The 24110-nt window shown below is 43.0% G+C and overlaps 1 protein-coding gene across 1 annotated transcript in view; it reads left to right on the plus strand.

The window, feature by feature from the left end:
• Positions 1–23557, plus strand: part of LOC138676250 (protein kinase C delta type-like) — a 60188-nt gene extending 36631 nt beyond the window's left edge. The window contains exons 3-8 of the mRNA XM_069765359.1: positions 15817–16091; positions 16230–16321; positions 16972–17034; positions 17721–17859; positions 21741–21866; positions 22624–23557. Of these exons, the coding sequence (XP_069621460.1) occupies positions 15924–16091; positions 16230–16321; positions 16972–17034; positions 17721–17859; positions 21741–21866; positions 22624–22746 (711 nt within the window). The 5' untranslated portion in view covers positions 15817–15923 and the 3' untranslated portion in view covers positions 22747–23557. The remainder of the gene's footprint in view (positions 1–15816; positions 16092–16229; positions 16322–16971; positions 17035–17720; positions 17860–21740; positions 21867–22623) is intronic.
• The last annotated feature ends 553 nt before the right edge of the window (positions 23558–24110 follow it).

Genomic DNA, 24110 nt, shown 5'->3' on the forward strand with positions numbered 1-24110 from the left:
CAGCCTGAGAAACTAGCTAGCCCTAAGAAAGAAAAATAAGCCTACCTTGCCTCAGAGAAATACCCCAAAGGAAAAGGCAGCCCCCCACATATAATGACTGTGAGTTGAGATGAAAATACAAACGCAGAGATTAACTAGATTTAGCAAAGTGAGGAAAGATTGCTTTGCGGTCAACACAAAACCCCACAAACAACCACGCAGAGGGGGCAAAAAGACCCTCCGCACCGACTAACGGTATGGAGGTGCTCCCTCTGCGTCTCAGAGCTTCCAGCAAGCAAGAAAAACCAATATAGCAAGCTGGACAGAAAAAATGGCAAACAAAAATAACACAAGCAAAACTTAGCTTATGCAGGATAGACAGGCCACAGGAACGATCCAGGAGAAAGCAAGACCAACACTAGAACATTGACTGGAGGCCAGGATCAAAGCACTAGGTGGAGTTAAATAGAGCAGCACCTAACGACTTAACCTCATCACCTGAGGAAGGAAACTCAGAAGCCGCAGTACCACTCTCATCCACCAAAGGAAGCTCATAGACAGAACCAGCCGAAGTACCACTCACGACCACAGGAGGGAGCTTGGCCACAGAAATCACAACAGATGAGAAACTCATCCCATTTGCTATGTTCGCAGCCACTCAATCCAAATATTGTAGAGCTCTCCACAGTTCATCAATAAGTACAATGGTCAGGTATATAGTGCATTGATTTTCGTGTGGATAAATAATACAGCATATTCTTTACATGGGACATACAATCCTAAAATAATCTGTGAGATAATTCTGAAGTGATGAAAAAGATAAAGTCACTGAAATTTAAATGAACTAATTAAAACCAGTAAAACAGAAACAGATTTAATTTTATTACAGCCCTTATATCAAACTGATACATTCCAATACTTATACTGTAGCATACACCTTTAAATCTTATTGGTCAGTTACTGATCACATGACCAGTTCCATCCAGATGCCTGTGCGCTCAGTTGAGAAAAGTGACAGTTGGAGTTGACTAGTGACTGTGAAGAAGCTGTCTGCAGACCGTGAGCAAAGCGATAATATGGAGAAAGAGGAGGTTGTAGGGAGGAAGGGAATGAGGAAAAGAAGACACTTGGACTCATCGCCTGATGAGAAGTCTTCAATCAAAAAACCCAAAAAGAGGGGAAGAAAGAGGAAGAAGCCAGATTCAGGGCCGAAGATGTCTCCCACCCCAGAAATGGACCGAGTGGATGAAGACGTCATTGCCCAGAGTAAAGGAACGAAGAACAGAAGAATCAACCTGGACTGTTCAGAGGAAAGAAAGACACCATCAATCAAGACCAATATCCAGAAGAAAGAACACCTGCAGGAGGACCCGAAAGGTTCAGGCAAGCTGAGAAAAAGAGCTATCAATTATATTGAAAGTTATCGTAAATGCTTTATACCTCCACATGTAATCCAGGGATAAAAAGTCAGTGAAATTATTCCAAATCTACCTTTATAATGAAAAATTACCAAAAACAATTTTATATTGGAGCTGTTTATTATAGGGGTTGTAGGCAGTTTACCAATGTAAATGGTCAGAGCGATCTGTTCCCAAATCATGATGAAATGTTCTTATCATTGTGTAATGTTCAGGTTCAGTTCTGCAGAAATTTACCACAAGATATGGAAAATGCTGACCCCTTTTCAAAGGGAATCTGTCAGCAGTTTGTTGTTACCTTATCTGGGAGCAGCATGATTTAGGGGCAGAGATCCTTATATCAATGATGTACTACTTATTGGGCTACATGGTGAGATTTTGATAAAATCACAGTTTTATCTGCCTCAGATTTGTCAGTTCTCTGCATGCTGAGCTCTGAATAACCCTGCGCACAAATATGGATGACTACCAGGCAGCAGTCCTCTAGTGATAATCTCCTGCAGAAAAAAACAGTGATTGTATCAAAACATCAAAACTAGAGCAAGCAGCCCAATAAGTGACACATTTATTACTATATACTATATATTGCTATGTATGTTATATCTCAGATTGTCAAAACCTTGGAGACATCGTCCCGAAATGCTGCAGTGCCTGAAATAAAATAAAAACACATATCTCCTGTAATGGCGCCATTCCAACAATGTTGGCACTGAGTTTCTTGGTAAATATGAAGTGTTTTCCCGTCTCCCATGACAGCACACCTGAGAGAGGGATCCGCCCAGTCGGGACAGGAAACCTACTGAAATAAAAGGGCGGTACCTCTCCCTCGCTTCAGTTGGGTTTCCTGTCCTGATGGGAACCCCTTGTGCTGAAATCACGGCGGTATTTTTTATTTTTTTCTTGATTGAAGATCCACTTACCCACTCCTGTCCCGGAACTGGAAGCGCAGGCATGACGCCTGTATGCCGGCCTTCAGGCTGATGGTAGCACCGTCCGCAGATCCTCCGGGCTCTTGCGTACATGCGGGCGTCGGTCCAGCGCAGTCCGGACTCTGGGGGCCATTCTGCGGCTGCCACGCTGCTCTCTCCCCCTCTCTGGGCGACTTCCGGCGCGCGACTGGCGTCCAGCGCAAGGCTCGCTGGGAATGGGCATGCTTGTGTGACGTCAGAGCGGTGCGCCGGATCCAAGATGGCGGCGCCCATGGAATGAACGCCGGTAACAGCATATGCTTCCCGGCGGTGTGCAGGAGGGGGAGAGGAGCGATATAATTACCGGAAGAGGCGGGGAGCACTATGGAAGACCCTTTATTAAGGGGAGGGCTGCACAGAACGTCGCTCACCTCCATACAGATTCCAGAGATGGAGGATTGTATGGATCAGCAGCAGCAGCGGTCATTACAGCAGCAGCAGCAAGCAGAGCCCTTATCAGGTGATACACCAGCTCACCAGCGCGCTAAGAAAGATGGCCGCTCAAGTGGAAGGAGCGGCAATCGTCCTAGTCGGACGTCTCAGGACTCTTCAGCCTCCAGGAGGAATGTTCCCCGTGCTCCTAGTCCACCTCGGAATCCGGTACCCTTTATGGTCAGCGGGTGGTGAGTGATCTACGTGAATGTCACCCTGGTGGTAATGGGCTACATTTTCTGTTTACTTGGCAGGCGTCGAGGAATGCTAGCTCCAAGACAAAGAATAAGGAATGTGCCCTCTGTAGAGTTCCGTTGGCAGTCCAGTGGCAGAAAAGTCTTTGTGTTGATTGCATCCAAAAGACTATCCAGGAAGAGACCCCTGACTTTGCCTCTAGCCTTGGAGCAATAATCAGAGCCGAAGTACAAGACTCTGTAAAAGCAGCCCTTAAGAAAAAGGGTAGTAAACACCCAGAACCAGTTTCGGTTTCTGAGGTGTCTCTTTCTGACGAGGAATGTCAGGAGGAACCGTTATCTCCCTGCTCCTCTTCCCCTAAGTCCTCTGGCTCCTCTTCTGATAGTGATGTTGGGGGCCGTCCGTGCTTTCTTACCGAGAACACGGACAAGCTAGTAAAAGCCGTTAGAGCTTCAATGGGCCTAAAAGATGAGAAAGCGGCCAAGTCCCTGGAGGACATAATGTTTGGGGGTCTAGAGGAAAAGAGAAAGCGCACCTTTCCAGTTAATTCCAGAATATAGGTCCTTTTAGAAAAGGAATTTAGGAAGCCAGAAAAATCGGGTAATCTGCCCTCGGCTTCTAAAAGACATTACCCCTTTGAGGACAAAGATTCAGAGACATGGGATAAAGTTCCGAAAATTGATGGTGCGGTTGCTAGATCGTCTAAAAAGTTATCCCTTCCCTTAGAAGACTCTGGTGTGTTAAGGGATCCCTTAGATAAAAAAGTGGATGGGTTCCTAAGGCACACCTGGGAAGCGACCGCAGGGGGCTTAAAACCAGCAATCGCAGGGACCTGTGTCTCTCGCTCCCTTATTATCTGGCTACAGCAGATAGAGGAGCAACTGAAGTCTAAAGCCCCGAGGGATGAAATTTTAATGAATGTAACTTTGGCTAAAGGAGCAGCTGCCTTTGTAGCGGCCGCAAGTTTATCCAACGCGGCTAGACGTGCTCTCTGGTTGAAGGGGTACCCGGGTGATTTACCTTTAAAAAAATAGACTCTGTTCTATACCGTGTGACGGCCATTTCCTCTTCGGTCAAAAGTTAGAAGACATTTTAGAGAAAGCAGGAGATAGAAAAAAGGGATTTCCTCGTTTTCCTGTGGACTTTAGAAGGCCTTATTTTCGGAGGGGCAAATTTAGTAGGGGCCGCCCCCCGGGAGATAGAAGGAATTGGGACTCCAGAGACAGGAAGGGATCTGGATATATGTTTAAAGGTCCCTCAACATCAGCGAAAAAGCCCTCCCAATGACGCCAGGCCGGTGGTGGGGGGAAGGTTTTCATCTTTTCTCCCAGCCTGAGTAAACATCTCCCCCAGTCATTGGACTCTAAAGGTCATCAAACACGGCCTAAAAATAAATTTTGTTTTTCCACCGCAACAAACTTTTGTTTTAACACCCCAAAGAAAAACCCCGGAGGAGCAGCTAGCTTTGGAGACAGAGGTACTGGAGCTGGTATCAAAACGGGTTCTGGTGGAAGTCCCGGGGGAAGAGCAGGGAAAAGGTTTTTACTCCCCTCTTTTTTTTATACGAAAACCGGACGGGTCTCTGAGAACCATTGTCAATTTAAAAAATCTAAATCGGTCAGTAGTAAACTGCTCCTTCAAAATGGAGTCGGTGAATTCGGCGATAAAACTCTTGTTCCCAGGTTGCTTCATGGCAGCCATAGACCTAAAGGACGCCTACTACCACGTCCCAATTCATCAAGACTACCAAAAATTCCTAAGAGTAGCGGTTTATGTCCAAGGTTGTCTCAGGCACTATCAATATGCTGCCCTACCATTCGGCCTATCAATAGCACCGAGAATTTTTACCAAGCTAATGTCAGAGGTCATGTCCTTCCTCCGCTCTCACAACGTGGTTATAGTTCCATATCTGGACGATTTCCTTATAATAGGGAACTCAGCAGCACATTGCCGGGCACAAATAAAGCAAGTCATAACAACGCTAGAGCGGTTGGGGTGGAAAATAAATCTTGCCAAGTCGAGGTTGACGCCGGAGCTAGTTCAGTCTTTTCTGGGTTTAGTTCTGGACTCCAGGCGTCAGCTTTGTCTTCTACCAGAAAACAAGCTGGTCAAAATTCAAAATCTTGTAGAGTCAGCAATTCATCACCCCGTAATGACGTTGAGAAAGGCAATGTCCCTGTTGGGTTCTCTGACGTCCTGTATACCCGCAGTAAGATGGGCACAGTTCCATCTAAGACAGTTACAGTGGGAGTTCCTGTCAGCGCAGAGGTGGTTAAAAGGGCATTTAGAGGGGAAGCTACGCCTTTCATTAGAGGTAACGAATTCCCTAAAATGGTGGGCCGTGAGAGATCATTTGGCGTCGGGGGTCCAGTGGATAACTCCAATAGATCAGATCATCACCACAGATGCAAGCGGTTCAGGATGGGGGGCTCATTTAGAGACTCTCTCAGTTCAGGGATCTTGGTCCCAATTAGAATCACAACAGGCATCAAACCTAAGAGAGTTATGGGCTGTAGAGAGAGCTGTAAAACATTTCCTTCCCATCCTTCAAGGTCACCATACCAGGGTCATATAAGACAATCACGCAATGGTTGCGTATATCAACCACCAAGGGGGGACGAGATCCCCTTCCCTGATGAAGTCTGTCCTCTGACAACTAGCGGAGCGCCACCTATTATCCCTCTCGGCTCTCCACATAAAGGGAGTCGAGAATACGAAAGCAGACTACCTAAGTCGCAAGACACTGAAACAAGGAGAGTGGTCTTTGAATCCCCAGGTGTTTCAACAGATAGTGCAGGCTTGGGGCTTATCTGGAATAGATTTATTTGCCACCCTAAACAACAGGAAAGTAGAGAGTTTCTGTTCATTAGACCCGAGAGAGAAACCCTTCGCGGTAGATGCTCTCCAAATACGATGGAATTTCAGTCTCGCGTATGTGTTTCCACCGATAGCGATGATTCCGACAGTGGTAAGGAAGATCAGAATGGAGCAGGCGAGAGTAATTTTGATTGCTCCATTTTGGCCAAAAAGACCTTGGTTCTCCCTCCTGAGACAAATGTCAGTGACCGATCCATGGATTCTGCCAGAAATTCCAGACCTGCTTACTCAGGGTCCAGTATGCCACTCTCAAGTGAAGGGCTTCCATCTTGCAGCCTGGAATTTGAGAGGGCGTTATTGAGTAGGCAGGGTTTTTCACCAGGGTTAGTCTCCACCCTGTTGAAAAGTAGAAAGCCAGTTACATCGAGGATATATGGCAGAACATGGAAAAAGTTTCTGGATTTTTCAGGGCAACCTTTGGGGGACAAGGCTCCTGTAGGTACTATTTTAGAGTTTTTACAGGCGGGTTTACAACTAGGGTTGGCAACTAATACGCTCAAGTACAAGTGTCGGCATTAGGAGCCTTGTATAATTGTAATCTGGCCTCCAATAGATGGGTGTCCCGCTTTATAAAATCCTGTAGTAGATCTAGACCAGTGGTAATTCAGAGGGTTCCTCCATGGGATTTGAATCAGGTGTTAGAGGCTCTGACTAGTGATCCATTTGAACCTTTGCAGGAATCATCAATAAAAATACTCACTCTTAAGACAGTACTTCTGGTAGCGTTGACATCAGCCCGTAGGGTGAGTGATTTGCAGGCCCTGTCTATCTCCCCTCCTTACATGCAGATATTTGATGACATAGTGCTCAGACCAGATCCGGCATATCTGCTGAAAGTAGTACTTAAGTTCCATAGGAGTCAAGAAATTGTGTTACCCTCTTTTTGTGATAATCCCAAGAACCCAGGGGAAGAGAAATTTCATACACTGTGTTAGGGGGTCGAGTTCCCGCTTCTGCACAGGGGAAATCTCGAGCCACCTCCGCTGCGGTCTCCCATTCTTGTCCAGCCGCAGTGGAGTCTGCTCAGCAAGGACGTCGGTCCCAGCGTCTTGCTCATTCTCACTCTGTTCTGAGAGTTACTGCTGCTTCTCCAGTCTCTGCCATTAAAGTCAGTGCTGGTCAGCAGCGAGCGGACTTCTCTGGGACTAAGTCCTTGTCTGCACGTACTGAGCATGCCCAGGGTAAGATCTCCCGTTGGAGATCGAGGGTCATGTGCTCAGGCTCTGCAGCACATTCCATTGGTCCTCTTGGCAGGTCTTGGAAGGGCAAAGGTGCTGTGGCCACTTCCTGTGCTGCAGCTATATAAACTGCGCATGACCGCACGGCCATGCGCTAGTATTGTCTTACAATTGCTAATGTGTGTATGTTGTGAGTGCAAGTCGTCCTTGGATACCCCTACCCTATTAAATGACTGTTCGCGGAAGGTGTATGGCTGCTACCTAGCGCCCGACTTATCCTACAGCACTAGTCACACATTATAGCGTCCAGTTGCTGTGACCACCAGTACGGCGCCGTGCACTTCCTCTGTGCTTTCCTTACCCAAGCCTGGGTGGTTAGTGGCGTTCGTCAGTGCGGCACTGCATGCACTCTTGTGCCTTAATATTGCTCTTCAGTTTCCTTACACACCCAGTTGCGGTGTTGTGCCAGCAAGGGTCTAATCGGACTTCAATTCCTGTTGAGGTTGAGTTCGCTGACTACTTGCTCGCGCTTTAGGTGCGGTACCGCGGTCCTGTGCCTTAACAGGATTGCTTCTTTCACGCTGGGTGAGGTTAACCCACGCGTGTATACTTTAGTGTACCGCCATATAGTCTGCTAATTGCTAGCAGCAGGTTTTCACCTGCACGGTGGACCCCGGACTGCGAACGCATCTATACCATCTGTCTTGGTGCGTTCCGCCAGTCCTAACACACTGGATGTAAGAAGAGCTATTTTGCAGTATATATCTTTGACTGGTCAGTGGAGGAAGGAACAGTCCTTATTTGTAGCTTTCCAGGGTAGCAGGAAGGGATATGGGGTATCCAAGGGTACTATTGCTAGGTGGATTAGGGAGGCCATTTCCTTGTCCTATGCTTCTCGTGGTGCCCCGATCCCTGAAGGCATCAAGGCTCACTCCACCAGAGCTGTGGCTACTTCCTGGGCAGAAAAAGCAGAGGTATCGATTGATCAGATTTGTAAGGCCGCTACCTGGTCCTCACTGTCTACTTTCTTTAAACACTACCGACTAGATCTATCCTCTTCAACTGACCTTACCTTTGGTAGAAGGGTGCTGCAAGCGGTGGTCCCTCCCTAAGGTGTTTCTTCTCCAAAAATCTCTCAGGTGTGCTGTCATGGGAGACGGGAAAACAACAAGGTTACTTACTGTTAGCCGGTTTTTCCAGAGCCCATGACAGCACCTGTATATTCCCTCCCTTCTTTTTTTCACCCTTTTGGTGCGCACTTTTTAGTTGGGTGTTATTTGTTATTATGATGTGGTGGTAGATTGCCATGTGTACTAACCAAGGGGGCCTCTCATGCTCTGAAAACCAACTGAAGCGAGGGAGAGGTACCGCCCTTTTATTTCAGTAGGCTTCCTGTCCCGACTGGGCGAATCCCTCTCTCAGGTGTGCTGTCATGGGCTCCGGAAAAACCGGCTACCAGTAAGTAACCTTGGTGTTTTTACTTTATTTGGGTAACTGTATTATTTCAGATGGAGTTGACCAGAAGTGGACAACCCCTTAAATGACTTTCTCTGCAGAAAACAATCCCAAAAAGTTGCCAAATTTGTGTGAACGTTAGAATGTTGTAACCTCTTCTCTACTCTCCTCTTCCCACAATTGTGTACAAGATTTCTCCCTGGCATCCCCCCTAATTGGGGAACTCTACCCCAACATATCAGACTCTCGCCTATCATGGAAACCTTCAAAAGGAACCTGAAGACCCACCTCTTCCGACAAGCCTGCAACCTGCAGTAACCACCGATCGAGCAAACAGCTGCACGACCAGCTCTACCCTCGCCTATTGTAGCCTCACCTATCCCTTGTAGATTGTGAGCCCTCGCGGGCAGGGTCCTCTCTCCTCTCCCAGTTATGACTTGTATTCTTCCTGATTATTGTACCTGTGATTACTGTGTATACCCCTTATCACATGTAAAGCGCCATGGAATAAATGGCGTTATAATAAATAATAATAATCCCAGTGATACTTGTAAAGTTCAGGTTTTGAAATAATTAAAAGTAAGGTTATTAGAGTTTTGGTGATCTTTGTATGTTTAATTCACCAATTTGATGTGTGATGTGTATTATTTTGTTATTTAGGTCATTTTCATATTTATTATTAAGGTAAGAAAATGTGACCTCATTATGTGATGCGTAATGTCATGACGTTTTCTCTTACATGGCTCCTGTAATGCACATTCCCCAAATTGCTGGATTCTCCTCAGTTGTCCTTGTTCCCCTCTCCTGACAGCAGTGGTAGATCAGTGACCTGGGGCTGCTGCCCCCTGATGTGTAGTGCAAGGACTCAGCCTCATTTATCAAACCTATTCATTACATTGTTTTAGATGACCATAGCAACCAACCAGAGCTCAGCTTTCATTTCTTAAACTGCTTGGTATAATGAAAGCTGATCTCTGATTGGTTGTTATGGGCAAAGTAAACAATGCTATCGTAAGGCTGTGTGCACACGGTGTGTTTTTGCTGGATTTTTTTTCCTCCTCTTCTTCCCAGAGCCATAACTCTTTTTTATTCTTCTGTCCACATAGACATATGAGGGCTTGCTTTTTAAGGGACGGGTTATACTTTTGAATGACACCATTCATTTTACCACATAGCGTACTGGAAAAAAAATTAGTAATTTGAACTTTCAGTTTTGGGGTTTTTTTTTCATATTTTTTAAAACATATTTTTTTTATTTTTCATTGTAATTGTTAGCCTTGAGGGACTTGGAGATGTTTTTGTTTGATCGCTTGTTTTATATACAGTGATGCCACAGCATCGCTGTATATAGCAAAAACCATGATCTGTTCTGAAGCCCGTCCACAGGCAGAGTTCCAAAGGAGCTCGGTAATGTCATGACAACCCATCAGGGACCTGCGATAACAGCCATCAACTGTTAGGAATGGGGTGGGCTCATGCTGTGTGCCCGCTTCCAATTTGCCCCATACATGTACAGTGAATGTTATGAAGGGGTTAAATCTGCAGCATGTCAATTCTTTCAGCATTTTTCCTGAAGGCTTCACAAACACTAACGAGTGGGGAAAAATCTGTACCAAAAACGTGTGTTTTTTGCAGCTGTATTTTTCCTGCCAAGAGATGCAGAAACAGTTTTGTAATCTCTGCACCAAATACTTAACGTGTGCAAAGACCCGTTAGGTATGTGCACATGATGCAGATTTTGCTGCGGATCCGCAGCAGTTTCCCATGAGTTTACAGTTCAATGTAAACCTATGGGAAACCAAAAACGCTGTCCACATGCTGCGGAAAAAAACGCGCGGAAACGCTGCGGTTTATATTCCGCAGCATGTCACTTCTTTCTGCGGATTCCGCAGCGGTTTTACAACTGCTCCAATAGAAAACCACAGTTGTAAAACCGCAGTGAAAACCGCAGAAAAACCGCGGTAAATCCGCAATAAATCTGCAGCAAAAACGCAGCGTTTTTGCCCTGCAGATTTATCAAATCCGCTGCGGAAAAATCCGCAGTGGCCAAGAATACGTGTGCACATACCCTTTAGACAGGTTCATGATGCCTTATGTGACGCAGCTTCAGCCGGTCTCCCCTATTATGTCACTGATCACTTACAGGTGCCTCTCACAAAATTAGAATATCATCAAAAAGTTATTTTATTTCAGTTCTTCAATACAAAATGTGAAACTCATATATTATATAGAGTCTTTACAGAGTGATCTATTTAAAGTGTTTATTTCTGTTAATGTTGAGGATTATGGCTTACAGCCAATGAAAACCCAAAAGTCATTATCTCAGTAAATTACTGTATTTTTCAGACTATAAGATGCACCTTTTCCAAAAAAAATTCTGGAGGAAAATGGGGGTGCGTCTAAGGCTATGTGCACACGTTGCGGATTAGGCTTAGGAATTTCTGGTGCGGATTCTGCCTCTCCTGGCAGAAAACGCACCTACGGTTCCGCAGCGTTTTTTGTGTAGTTCCGCACCGTTTTTTGTGCGTTTTTGCTGCGGTTTTCTTGCGGATTTGCTGCGTTTTTTACCCCTGCGGTTTTCTATAATGGAATGGGTACAAAAACGCTGCAGATTCACAAAAAAAGTGACATGCTACTTCTTTTAAACTGCAGCGTTTCCGCAGTGGATTTTCCACAAAGTGTGCACAGCATTTTTTTTCTCATTGATTTACATTGTACTGTAAATCAATTGCGGATCTGCAGTGTTTCTGCACCTCAAAAAACGCTGCGGATCCGCAGAGAATCCGCAACTTGCGCACATACCCTGATAGTTCAGATGTACTTACCAGGAGTCTCATCCCAGGCTGGTGTGCGGCGGTTTCGCAGATGCTTGGTGGTGCGAGGGCTCCGCCAACATTTTGTGAAATCCCAGAGCCCCCACACATCCATCCCAGGCTGATGCATTGCAGTTTTGGAGATGTTCGGTGGTGCGGGGGCTCCACTGACATTTTGTGAAAGCCCGGAGTCCCTGCACTTCCATTGCTGTAATGCGATGGTCTCCAGGAAAATGTCCGCCGGAGGCAGCGCACGTGTAGATTAAGATCTCAAGAGATGAGGAGCTACTTGGATGAAGGAGATCAAGTCAGCTCTTCCATGCAGCAGGAGGCTGAGATTCTCCTGTAACTGGGGCTAATATACCATCCTCAGTTACAGGGTAAATTATTAATAAGAAGAATATTAATATGTTAAAATGTTCCCCAAAATAGTAAAACATGCATAAATTAAAAAAACTAAACTAAAGAAGAGACCATGTAAGTGTGAATCGTTGTTTCTAGCCCTGAGCCCATTTAAAAAAAAATGTTCAAAATCTAAAAATCATTTCTATGAAAAGTGGAATGCAATTTTAAAAGTTACTGGTCCTTTGTGGGGAAAAAGGGTGAAAAATAGGATATGTGTGTCTATCTTTAATTACATTTTCCCTAGATATCAACAAGAAAAAAGGAATATAAAAATGAAGCTCCATGTATCTTGAGACCTATCTGACTGTTGATTCCCTGTGGTTGGCGCTCATAGCAAGTCTGTAATTCTACTACATAGAGGCGATCTGAGCATCGCCTCCATGTAGCAGAGCCGATTGGGCTATGACAGCTTCTAGCCTCCCATGGAGGCTATTGAAGCATGCCAAAAGTTAAAGAAAAATGTTTTTTAAAAATATAAAAAAATAAAAAGAACATAAAAGTTCAAATTGCCCCCCCTTTTGCCCCATTCTAAATAAAACAATTAAAAAAAAATCAAATATACACGTTTTGTATCACCGTGTTCAGAATCGCCCGATCTATTAACAATAAAAAGGATTAACCTGATTTTTTTTGGTCACCGTGACATTGCATTAAAATGCAATAAAGGGGGATCAAAAGAACTTATCTGCACAAACGTGGTATCAATAAAAACGTCAGCTTGGCACGCAAAAAATAAGCCCTCACCCAACCCGAGATCACGAAAAATGGAGATATGGGTCACGGAAAATAGCGCAATTTTTTTTTTTTTTTTTTTTTTTTAGCAAACTTTGGCATTTTCTTTCACCATTTAGATAAAAAAAGAACCTAGACATGCTTGGCGTCTATAAACTCGTAATGACCTGGAGAATCAAAATGGCAGGTCAGTTTTAGCATTTAGTGAACCTAGCAAAAAAGCCAAACAAATAAACAAGTGTGGGATTGCACTTTTTTTGCAATTTCACCGCACTTGGAATTTTTTTCCCGTTTTCGAGTACACAACATTATAAAACCAATGGTTTTGTTCAAAAGTACAACGCGTCCCTCAAAAAATTAGCCCTAACATGGCCATATTGATGTGAAAATTAAAAAAGTTATGGCTCTAGAATAAAGGAGAGTGAAAACGAAAGCGCAAAACCGAAAAAAGCTCTGGTCATGAAGGGGTTAATAAACCAGTAGAATATTAACCCAAGAAGTGTTCCTGTGTCTACGGCTGGAGTCACACTAGCATATTGCATCAGATGCGAGAGCATCGGATACGATATGCTAATGACGCTCGGCTCCTGCTCTGCTGTGAACGGGAGCCGAGTGTCATGCGTCAGTGCTCCGAGCCTCTCGCAGAGAGCGGATCGGTGCACGGAGGAGGCGGAGAAACTAATTTCTCCATCTCCTCCATTGCTGGGGTCCGCTTATGATAGCCAAGTGATGTGCGCTGTCTCACTCGCACCCATAGGCTTATATGGGTTCGAGTGAGCCGACAGTCGGCCGAGTGTCCGTGACAATCACAGCATGCTGCGATTGTCTTGGACCGAGAAACACGGCCGACAAAATCGGCTGCTGGGAGCTGCCCCATAGTTTTACATTGGTCCGAGTGCAATGCTATTTTTCTTTTTATCGCATTGCCCTTGTCTGTTTTAGTCGCCAGTGTGACCCCGGCCGTCCTCTGAGTGCAGTGGAGTAAGTCAACCTGTCACAAAGTGTAAAGATCTTTTAACCCTTTAACCCTTGGAGCTTTTTTTGGTTTTGCATTTTCGTTTTTTCACTCCCCTCCTACCCAGAGCCATAACTTTTTAATTTTTCTGTCAATATGGCCATGTGAGGGCTTATTTTTTGAGGGAAAAGTTGTACTTTTGAACAACACCATTGGTTTTTCCATGTCGTGTACTAGAAAACGGGAAAAAAATTCCTAGTGCAGTGAAATTGCAAAACAAGTGTAGTCCCACACTTGTTTTTTGTTTGGCTTTTTTGGTATTTTCACTAAATGCTAAAACTGACCTGACTTTATGATTCTCCAGGTCATTACGAGTTCATAGACACCAAACGTTTCTAGGGTCTATTTTATCTAAGTGGTGAAAAAAAATTCCAAATTTTGATTAAAAAAAAAAAATTTGTGCAATTTTCTGATACCTATAGCGTAATGTTTTTAATGATATAATTTTGGTGCAGATACGTTCTTTTAATCACCCGTTATTGTATTTTAATGCAATGTCGTGGCTACCAAAAAAACCTAATTCTGACGTTTTGACTTTTTTTTTATCAAAACACCGTTTAGCGATCAGGTTAATCCTTTTTTAGATTGATAGATCGGACAATTCTGAATGCGTTGATACCAAACGTGTGGGTTTGACTTTTTTTTTTTTTTATTGTGGCGCAGTGGCTAGCACTGTAGCCTTGCAGCGCTGGGGTCCTGGGTTCTAATCCCACCCAGGACAACATCTGCAAAGAGTTTGTATGTTCTCTCCGTGTTTGTGTGGGTTTCCTCCGGGCAATCCGGTTTCCTCCCACATTTCAAAGACATACTGATAGGGATTCTAGATTGTGAGCCCCATCGGAGACAGTGATGATAATGTGTGCAAAACTGTAAAGCGCTGCGGAATATGTTAGCACTATATAAAAATAAAGATTATTATTATTATTAATATTTTGAAAGGGGGTGATTTAAACTTTTATTTATTTATTTTTTTCATATTTTTGAAATCCGACCTCTGGTTGTTATGCAGTCATGGCGATGAGCCCCGATCATGTGACGGGGTCATCAGTGTGCGCATTTCTGGCCGGATGGCTAGAAGAGCTTGTTAAATGCCGCTGTCAGTGTTTGACAGCGACATTTAACTAGTTAATAGGCGTGGGTGGATCGCAATTCCACCCGCGCCTTTTGCGGGCACATGTCAAGCTGACATGTCCCGGCTTTGATTCGGGCTCACTGCCAGAGCCCACATCAATGCGGGGATACTGCCATTGGACGTACTATACCGTCCAATGGCAGTCATGGGTTAAGATCTTCCATTCAGAGTTCCCAGCAGAATACTGTAGCATTTTACTGTTTCCTTCAGTCCCATAAATATTGAGTTGAAAATAGCAATATGCATGGTTCACCACCAACCTATCAAAACCCTCCTCAGTGATCGACTGCAGGCGTCCTTTTCTAGTGATCATGAAGGTCCCAGAAAAAGTTAGGTGATAAGTAGAGTTGGAAGAAATTAATCAAGTGAAGTTGAATATTTTAAAAAATCTGTATTCTTTTCCATATTTTTTGTAGTTTGCTCTAAAAGAATTCTGCAAAATAGCAGACACCATCTTGTGGAACTATATAGGGCTGACAAAAGGTTAAAACTAATGTCTCTGCTGCTTGTTGTCCCATGTACGGTCTTCAACACCCTGGATGTCCTAGTCCTAGTCTAGAATAATCGTTGTGGCGCATGCCATAACATAATGACTTGCTTCTTGACACTAGACCAGGATTTCCAGCTGCTAATAAGCCTGGGATAATCCTTTGCATGCACAGAGACAACCTAGGCCTAGTCCCAGCCTAGTCTGAAGATGACCGGGTTCCATCAGTACACGCTGGCGGTAAGGAACAGAGCCAAAGAACTTGCAGAGCACAGAGAACAGAAAAGGTGAGAAGTGAGGTGAGTATTATTTTTGTTTTGGGTCTTTTTTTTCTACATCTTGCGTTATGCTTTGCGAGTCTTCCATACCCCAGTACCCCAGAGCTTAATAAAGGAAATTGAATTGAATAAATACATTGCAGATCAAATGTCCAGGTAAAATCCAGGCGAGTTGTCTCTAGTGATAAGTGTCATTATGGGAAAACCCTTTAAATGTTCATATTGTTCAACCTCATCACAATCAAGTGTATAATGGAAATATAATCATTTTATGACTTCTCCTTTTTACCAGAATAAACCAGGTAAGATTGATTACGGGATTGCTAAGTTGCTTATTAATAAAATCCACTAACTAGTACAAGCTTTACTTAGAACAGAAGACTTCCTCAGTGTGAATAATGTCCTGTAGATGTTAGATTTATTGTGATATCTGCCATTTATCTCCCCTATAGGAGGCATCGGTGTTCGGCCATCCAGCTCCAGCACAGTCTCTCATTCCATCAAGGAGAGATTACTATTCCACCATGTGCTCGGAGTTGGAAGCTTTGGAAAGGTCCTGATGGCGGAAGATACTGAAACCCGCCAAGAATTTGCTGTTAAGATCATCAGCAAAAGAGCCCTGCTGGCCGGAGGGGATATGCTGGACGTCATGGTGGAGAGGCACGTTCTGCAGCTGGCATCGGGAAGCCCCTTCCTCGTCTACGCAGACTTCGGATTCCAGACCAAGGTATAATTGTGACTACTTGGTGCTAAAAGCTTTGGCCACTTCTTCGATGTTTCACTTTCTTGGATGGAAAACCCCTTCAAGTAGTAAAATCTGTATTTGTCTTTACTGTATAATAAATGCAGATGTTCTTTGTTACAGATGAATGTTTTCCTCGGCATGGAGTACATGAGCTGCGGGGACTTCTACCAACTTCTACACTGGAAGGGACCGCTAGACGTCACCAGCGCCAGGTAATGTGTTACAGGAGAAGAAGAAAAGTCAGCAGTGTCTCTACAAGACTGCAGACAGACAAATCGCCACAGTGTGAACTGCGCACATGGTCACGATTTCCCTGGATTCCCCGGTCAGTGGGCGATCCAGTGATCACATGTACAATTTTCACACTTGTGGTCGCGTGCCGACTAGTCTCACCCGGCACTGAGAGACGTGCAGGAGTAAAGTCGGCATATAATCACCAGTATGTCATTTTCATACATTCATTCTGGAGACTGTAATATTGACAGTGTGCACTTTTACACTGTCACGATTCGGCAGTCACATAGAGTGATGCAGACTTTTCTGCTGAGACCAGATAACCCCTTTATATAACCCTCTAAGCTGCGTTGTATATAAATGGGCAGTAAGATATTGTGGGTCCCAGTGTTACTTCCACTCCTGACATTCTCTCTATTTCTGAATGTGGCAATCCTTCATACCAGTCTCTTCAGGAGCTCGGATTCATCCTGATTGTTGTGTACAGTAACTGCAATTACAATGCTTATAGTAATGATAGAAAACGGTTCTATAAGCGGAATAATATAGAATAATGCCCCAGTGACTGATATGAATTCCCAAGTGTACCATCTATGGATCTGATACTTATTCATTTCTCTTTTGTCAGATTCTATGCCGCCAAACTGGTGTGTGGGATCCAGTTCCTCCATTCCAGGGGCGTCATCCACAGGTAATTTAGTCGGTGTTAGGCCGGGGTCACATGAGCGTATATTCTCTCATCTAAGACAATCTAGCTGAGTATGTAAATCACACTTTGATTAAACTCTGTACAGAATGTGAACAGTGTGATCATACTGTGATCCTATTTTCAGATGAAAAAAATAAGGCTCCATTTTCACCATTCTGTCAGTCCATGGAAATCCGACTGCACTCAGATGTCAGCCGTGTGCAGTCCAATATTTTCCAAGGACTCAATGATGTGCATGGCCGAGTGTGATCCGATAATTAGATCCAACTTGGGCATGCTGGAATCGGTTTAAGGAAAATATCGGACAAGTACACGGCCCCATAGAATAATTTTTGTTGGATCACGCTCTTACTGAAAATATAGTCATGTGCACGAGCCCTTAAAGCTTAGCTGCGCTCAGTCCCCACACCCTGAAGACCTGCTGACTGACGCCCTGTAACTGGGGTCAAGTCGTCCTATCTGGTACCACTGTCAGGAAGCTGCAGATGTCGGACATCACATGTCATACAGTGATCCTTACAGTGGTACAGGAAGGGCATAGAGTAAATTTCAGATGAGGAAAGTACAGCAGGAAGAGAAAATATTTTTATTCACGAATGTCATCATTTCACCACAGATATAAGAAGAACACTTACTTTATACTCAAGTTATTTTTCTTTTTCTTACAGAGACCTGAATCCGGAGAACATCCTGGTGGCTGAGACGGGCCATATTAAGATCACCGATTATGGTCTTGCACTGGAGAACATGCACGGAGACCAAACAGCCACCGGTTTCGCTGGGACTATGGGTTACATGGCTCCCGAGGTGAGAATAGAATTTTTTTTTTTTTACAAGGTTTTTCAGTTATTTTCACATAAATGAGCTTTATTTAGGCTAGGCTGTGCAACGTGTTTATTGGTTATATTCAACTACCAGTGGAGGTGATAACAGCTAATCAGTGGGACTGCCGGGTGTTGGCCCCCACCAATCTCATATTGATTACCTAATCTGGTCATCAATATAACCGTACTGGAAACCCCCTCTGGGTGCTTCACTGCTATGTGTACCCCACAATCACCACATGGGAGGACCAAAGTCTCCTGTTCCTCCTAGCCGGCATGTTTCATGGATAGTGAACTATGACCGACCAGGTGTGATGCAGAGTTATCTGGACCAAAGGTGTCCTAAAGTGGCAATACAATGGGCCATAATGGTACAGGAAATGTATAATTTTATGTGCATTTATTACATTTATTAGATAAGTAGTATCTGACTTTTCAAAGACATCAGACTAACCTACTCTGTGATATTAGACAAGGCCAGCAGCCACCTCAGTACTATCAGCCATAATGTCACAAGACAGCTCCTTAACCCCTTCATGACATATGATGTACATGTCGGTCATATGTCGTGTCCCTGCCTTTAACACGGGCTCTCACGCCGAGGTCAAATCTTTTCCAGCTGATGATGGAAGATTTAATCAGCCATCATGGGCCTGTAACAGCTGTGGGTGGATTGTGACTGTTATCCTGTTAAATCTCGATGTCGATCTCTGACCATGGCATTTACCACTCGCGTTTTTCCACACGCCCATCGGCGCGCGCTTGCGACACATTAACGGGGTGCCAATGGGTTAACATGACAGTCAGGAGTCTGCTGAACACCTCCGTGCATTTCATGACAGTTCTCCTGTGAAGGCCAGCATTTAGCTGCCATTCATAGGAGATCGTGACTTTAGGTACACATAGCAGTGCATCAGACAGTCGCAGGATTAATTACCCTAAGGGGACTAATAAATACAGGAAAAAGTAAAAAAAAACTATTTAAAAAAATGAGAAATAAAGCAGAAAAGTTCAAATCACTCCCTTATGCCCCATTAAAAATAAAACCATTAAGAAAATTAAAATACACATATTTGGTGTCGCTGTGTTCTTAAAAGATCGATCAATCAAAAGCTAAGATAAATAAATCTGATTAGTAAATGGCATAATGAGAAAAAATATCAAAAATGTCAGAATTACATTTTTGTTTTTTGCCCCGGCAACATTGTAATAAAATGCAATAAAAGGTGATGAAAACATTATATCAGTAAAAACATTATCTCAGGTAGCAAAAAGGAAGCCCTCACACAGCAAAGTATTCTGAAAATTGAGAGCGTTACATGTCTCAGAAAATGGTGACACAAGCAAAGGGGACTTTTTTTTTAGAAATGTCTGAATTTTTTTACCATTTAAATAAAAAAAGCTATACAGTGTGGCAAAAAAGTATTTAGTCAGTCAGCAATAGTGCAAGTTCCACCACTTAAAAAGATGAGAGGCGTCTGTAATTTACATCATAGGTAGACCTCAACTATGGGAGACAAACTGAGAAAAAAAAATCCAGAAAATCACATTGTCTGTTTTTTTAACATTTTATTTGCATATTATGGTGGAAAATAAGTATTTGGTCAGAAACAAAATTTCATCTCAATACTTTGTAATATATCCTTTGTTGGCAATGACAGAGGTCAAACGTTTTCTGTAAGTCTTCACAAGGTTGCCACACACTGTTGTTGGTATGTTGGCCCATTCCTCCATGCAGATCTCCTCTACAGCAGTGATGTTTTTGGCTTTTCGCTTGGCAACACGGACTTTCAACTCCCTCCAAAGGTTTTCTATAGGGTTGAGATCTGGAGACTGTCTAGGCCACTCCAGGACCTTGAAATGCTTTTTACGAAGCCACTTCCTCGTTGCCCTGGCGGTGTGCTTTGGATCATTGTCATGTTGAAAGACCCAGCCACGTTTCATCTTCAATGCCCTTGCTGATAGAAGGAGGTTTGCACTCAAAATCTCACGATACATGGCCCCATTCATTCTTTCATGTACCCGGATCAGTCGTCCTGGCCCCTTTGCAGAGAAACAGCCCCAAAGCATGATGTTTCCACCACCATGCTTTACAGTAGGTATGGTGTTTGATGGATGCAACTCAGTATTCTTTTTCCTCCAAACACGACAAGTTGTGTTTCTACCAAACAGTTCCAGTTTGGTTTCATCAGACCATAGAACATTCTCCCAAAACTCCTCTGGATCATCCAAATGCTCTCTAGCAAACTTCAGACGGGCCCGGACATGTACTGGCTTAAGCAGTGGGACACGTCTGGCACTGCAGGATCTGAGTCCATGGTGGCGTAGTGTGTTACTTATGGTAGGCCTTGTTACATTGGTCCCAGCTCTCTGCAGTTCATTCACTAGGTCCCCCCGCGTGGTTCTGGGATTTTTGCTCACCGTTCTTGTGATCATTCTGACCCCACGGGGTGGGATTTTGCGTGGAGCCCCAGATCGAGGGAGATTATCAGTGGTCTTGTATGTCTTCCATTTTCTAATTATTGCTCCCACTGTTGATTTCTTCACTCCAAGCTGGTTGGCTATTGCAGATTCAGTCTTCCCAGCCTGGTGCAGGGCTACAATTTTGTTTCTGGTGTCCTTTGACAGCTCTTTGGTCTTCACCATAGTGGAGTTTGGAGTCAGACTGTTTGAGGGTGTGCACAGGTGTCTTTTTATACTGATAACAAGTTTAAACAGGTGCCATTACTACAGGTAATGAGTGGAGGAAAGAGGAGACTCTTAAAGAAGAAGTTACAGGTCTGTGAGAGCCAGAAATCTTGATTGTTTGTTTCTGACCAAATACTTATTTTCCACCATAATATGCAAATAAAATGTTAAAAAAACAGACAATGTGATTTTCTGGATTTTTATTTCTCAGTTTGTCTCCCGTAGTTGAGGTCTACCTATGATGTAAATTACAGACGCCTCTCATCTTTTTAAGTGGTGGAACTTGCACTATTGCTGACTGACTAAATACTTTTTTGCCCCACTGTACATATACATGTTTGGTATCTGCGTGATTGTACTGACTTGGATAATCATATTGGCAGGTCAGTTTTACCATATAGTGAACATGGTAAATAAAAAATATATAAAATTGCCCTTTTTTTTGCAATTTCAATGTGTTTGGAATTTTTTTTACCACTTTCCAGTGAATGGTGTCATTCAAAAGTACAACTCGTCCTACAAAAAACAAACTTCATACGGTTATTAATTTCACTTATGGAGCATAATTGTGAAAGATCCTTTGTGCCTCCTGATTACGTAGTAAGACTTACTGCCATTACTATATACCCATATGACAATATGAGTGACATATAAGTGCGGTGACAGACAAGAGGTGGCACTACTAATAATGCTGCTCTATGGCACATCATGGCCGAGGAGGAGTACAACGCCGGAGTAGACTGGTTCTCGTTAGGAGTCATCTTAAACGAGATGCTGACCAGTGAGTGTAGCTACCATCCCACACTCTTTGATGATTCTTCCTCCAGCGCCAAGGACCTCATTGAACAGGTCAGTATGTTCCTGGTAGACGGGTCTAGTATTGGGGTCACACAATGTTAGTAGTTGCTGACACGGAGGTTGTAATTGTACTGAACTCAACTTTATACAGACATTTTCTCCCAATCTATACCCTCCTAAGCAACATGTTTTGGTTAAGAGAAGTAGAAATCCATTGCTTGCACCCCCTCATCACTAAATATTGCTAACATATACCATCACATAGACAACGTGTCATGGAGAGCAGCAATCAGAGAGAAGTGATCACTGTGTTATAATCTTTACTGGTCAGATCATAGGGTTCACTTACTAAATTCTAAATACATTTCTCCTTTTCAGCTCCTCCAGGAAGATCCTGTCCAGCGACTAGGAGTTAATGATAACATCCGAGAACACCCCTTCTTCCAGGAAATTGACTGGGTCTCTGTGGAAGCTCTTAGGATGGCCCCACCATACATCCCTGTAGTAAGTAATGGGCAGAATTGTGGGGCTGGTTGGACAATTTAATTTATTAACGGAGCATGCCTAGTCTATAGTATTGTACTTCTATCAGACTCTTTTGATGTCTATATGCGAATAATTAACTAGTTATAAGTTCTGTCAGGAACAAAGCATTGTATAGGTGTCTGTAGCTGGAGCTAGAGAAGACAACATTTTGGATAAAAAAACCCTGAAATGAGCCGTCCATAAGGACCAGTTCATAAGTTTTTCAGAATTTTTCACGCAGACCTGGAAGTGAATCTAAAGAAAATCAGTTTACATTCTTCAATAATAATTCTCCTTTTTATAGTCTCCAATGCTGATTTTGACCAGAAGAAAAATAAAACAAAATATGAACTAATTTTCTCAAAAAACCGAAAGTCTGTTAACAGGTGAAAGTGTTCAGAGCTGCAGTGATAAGTACAGATTGTACTTATTGAAAAACTTCTCCTCCTAACCATTCATGAGCTATTGCCTGTTACCTGCACATAATTCTGCATCCTGGGCATGATGAGACAGAAGTATGATTGGCCATAGAGATGATTGGCGGCACTGCAGCTCATTGTAGTAACTAGACTTGGCCAACAATGCTCCTGGTGCAGATTTTGTATCTAAGATATTATACTCACATTTGAAAATGTTCCTTTAATATTGAGCAATTTATTTTTCAATGCCTGAAATCAAGACTGTTTTGATTAGTCACCAAGTTCACCATGACTTTTTTCTGCATTTGTTTCTATAGCCAACTAAGCCTAAACCCAGGTTCCGAGCTTTCAAGCTTGACAAGATCCAAGCGGCAGAGGCGGCATTATCCATAACACCAGAGGACCAGGCCGTGTTCAGAGGGTTTTCATTTATCACCTAGAAAACCCTCAACAAATATAGATAAGAATAGATAATTATAGGTAAGCATAGGTCAGACTAGGTAAGTATAGATAAGAATGGATAATTATAGGTAAGACTAGGTAAGTATAGGTTAGAATAGGTAATTATAGGTAAGTATATGTAAGAATAGGCAATTATAGGTAAGTATAAATAAGAAGAGATAATTATAGGTAAGTATGGATAATTATATGCAAGTATAGGTAAGAATAGGTAAGTATATGTAAGAATAGGTAAGTATAGATAAGAATAGGTAAGTATAGGTAACAATAGGTAAGTATAGATAGCAATGGATAATAATAGGTAAGAATAGGTAATTCTAGGTAAGTATATTTAAGAATAGGTAAGTATAGATCAGAATAGATAATTATATGTAAGAATAGGTAATTATAGGTAAGTATAGGTAACAATAGATAAGTATAGGTAAGAATAGATAATTATAGGTAAGAATAGAATGTAGAAAATAGAATCACCCAATGTAAGTGCACCCTTAGTTAGACATAAGCTTTAAATAGTTTAGATATAAAGATAAGATATAAATATATGTATTATATATGTAAAAATACCCCATGTTCAGGTGTGACAGGGCCCCATCCAGAGCTGACACTGCAGTGAACCAGGGATTAGCCGATCGCCAGTACTTGGGGTCAGGAAGGAATTTTTCCCCACACATGGGGTTGTTTTGCCTTCCTCTGGTTCACATCCTTTGAATGCAGTAAATCCTATAAATGCTACTGGATGATTAAGTTAAACTAAATTTGATAATAGATAATAATAAAAATAAGTAAACTTTATTCATTGTATCTTCTGTGTCTTCTTTATATTGTATTCATTCTACGGAGACTATTATTTTAATTTTGAAGTGCTGTAGTGAATGTCACAAATGGCAAAGAATCTAGAGATAATACAATTTTTTTTGCAAAATGGGCCACGTGATCTCGCAGCCGATTGTTTCCCATCATGACAGTGATGTTATGGCCATCTGTCATATGGTTTTCCCAGACTAATGTCACTGCCCCAATATGCGCCATACCATCAATCACCTGTTGTACATGGGACAGGGCCAACATCATCAGCGACTGCTCTGTAACCCAAGTGTAGTCTCCTCCACTAAAGTCCCTGCATATCACAGATTATGTAGAGGACGGTCATATTTCATAGTCACTGTACTTACCCCACAGTACCTCCACACCATGCATCATTTCAGTAACCTCCAGCCAATCACATATGAAAAGCTGTACCTAGTGCAAGGGAATGTAATGGGAATATAACATAATAGTGCACCAAGAGATGCATTCAGTGGATATAGATGGAAAAAAGAGGTTTCATTGGCCTTACAGAACAAGG

Source organism: Ranitomeya imitator, chromosome 4 (genome assembly GCF_032444005.1).
Source record: "Ranitomeya imitator isolate aRanImi1 chromosome 4, aRanImi1.pri, whole genome shotgun sequence".
NCBI lineage: Eukaryota > Metazoa > Chordata > Amphibia > Anura > Dendrobatidae > Ranitomeya > Ranitomeya imitator.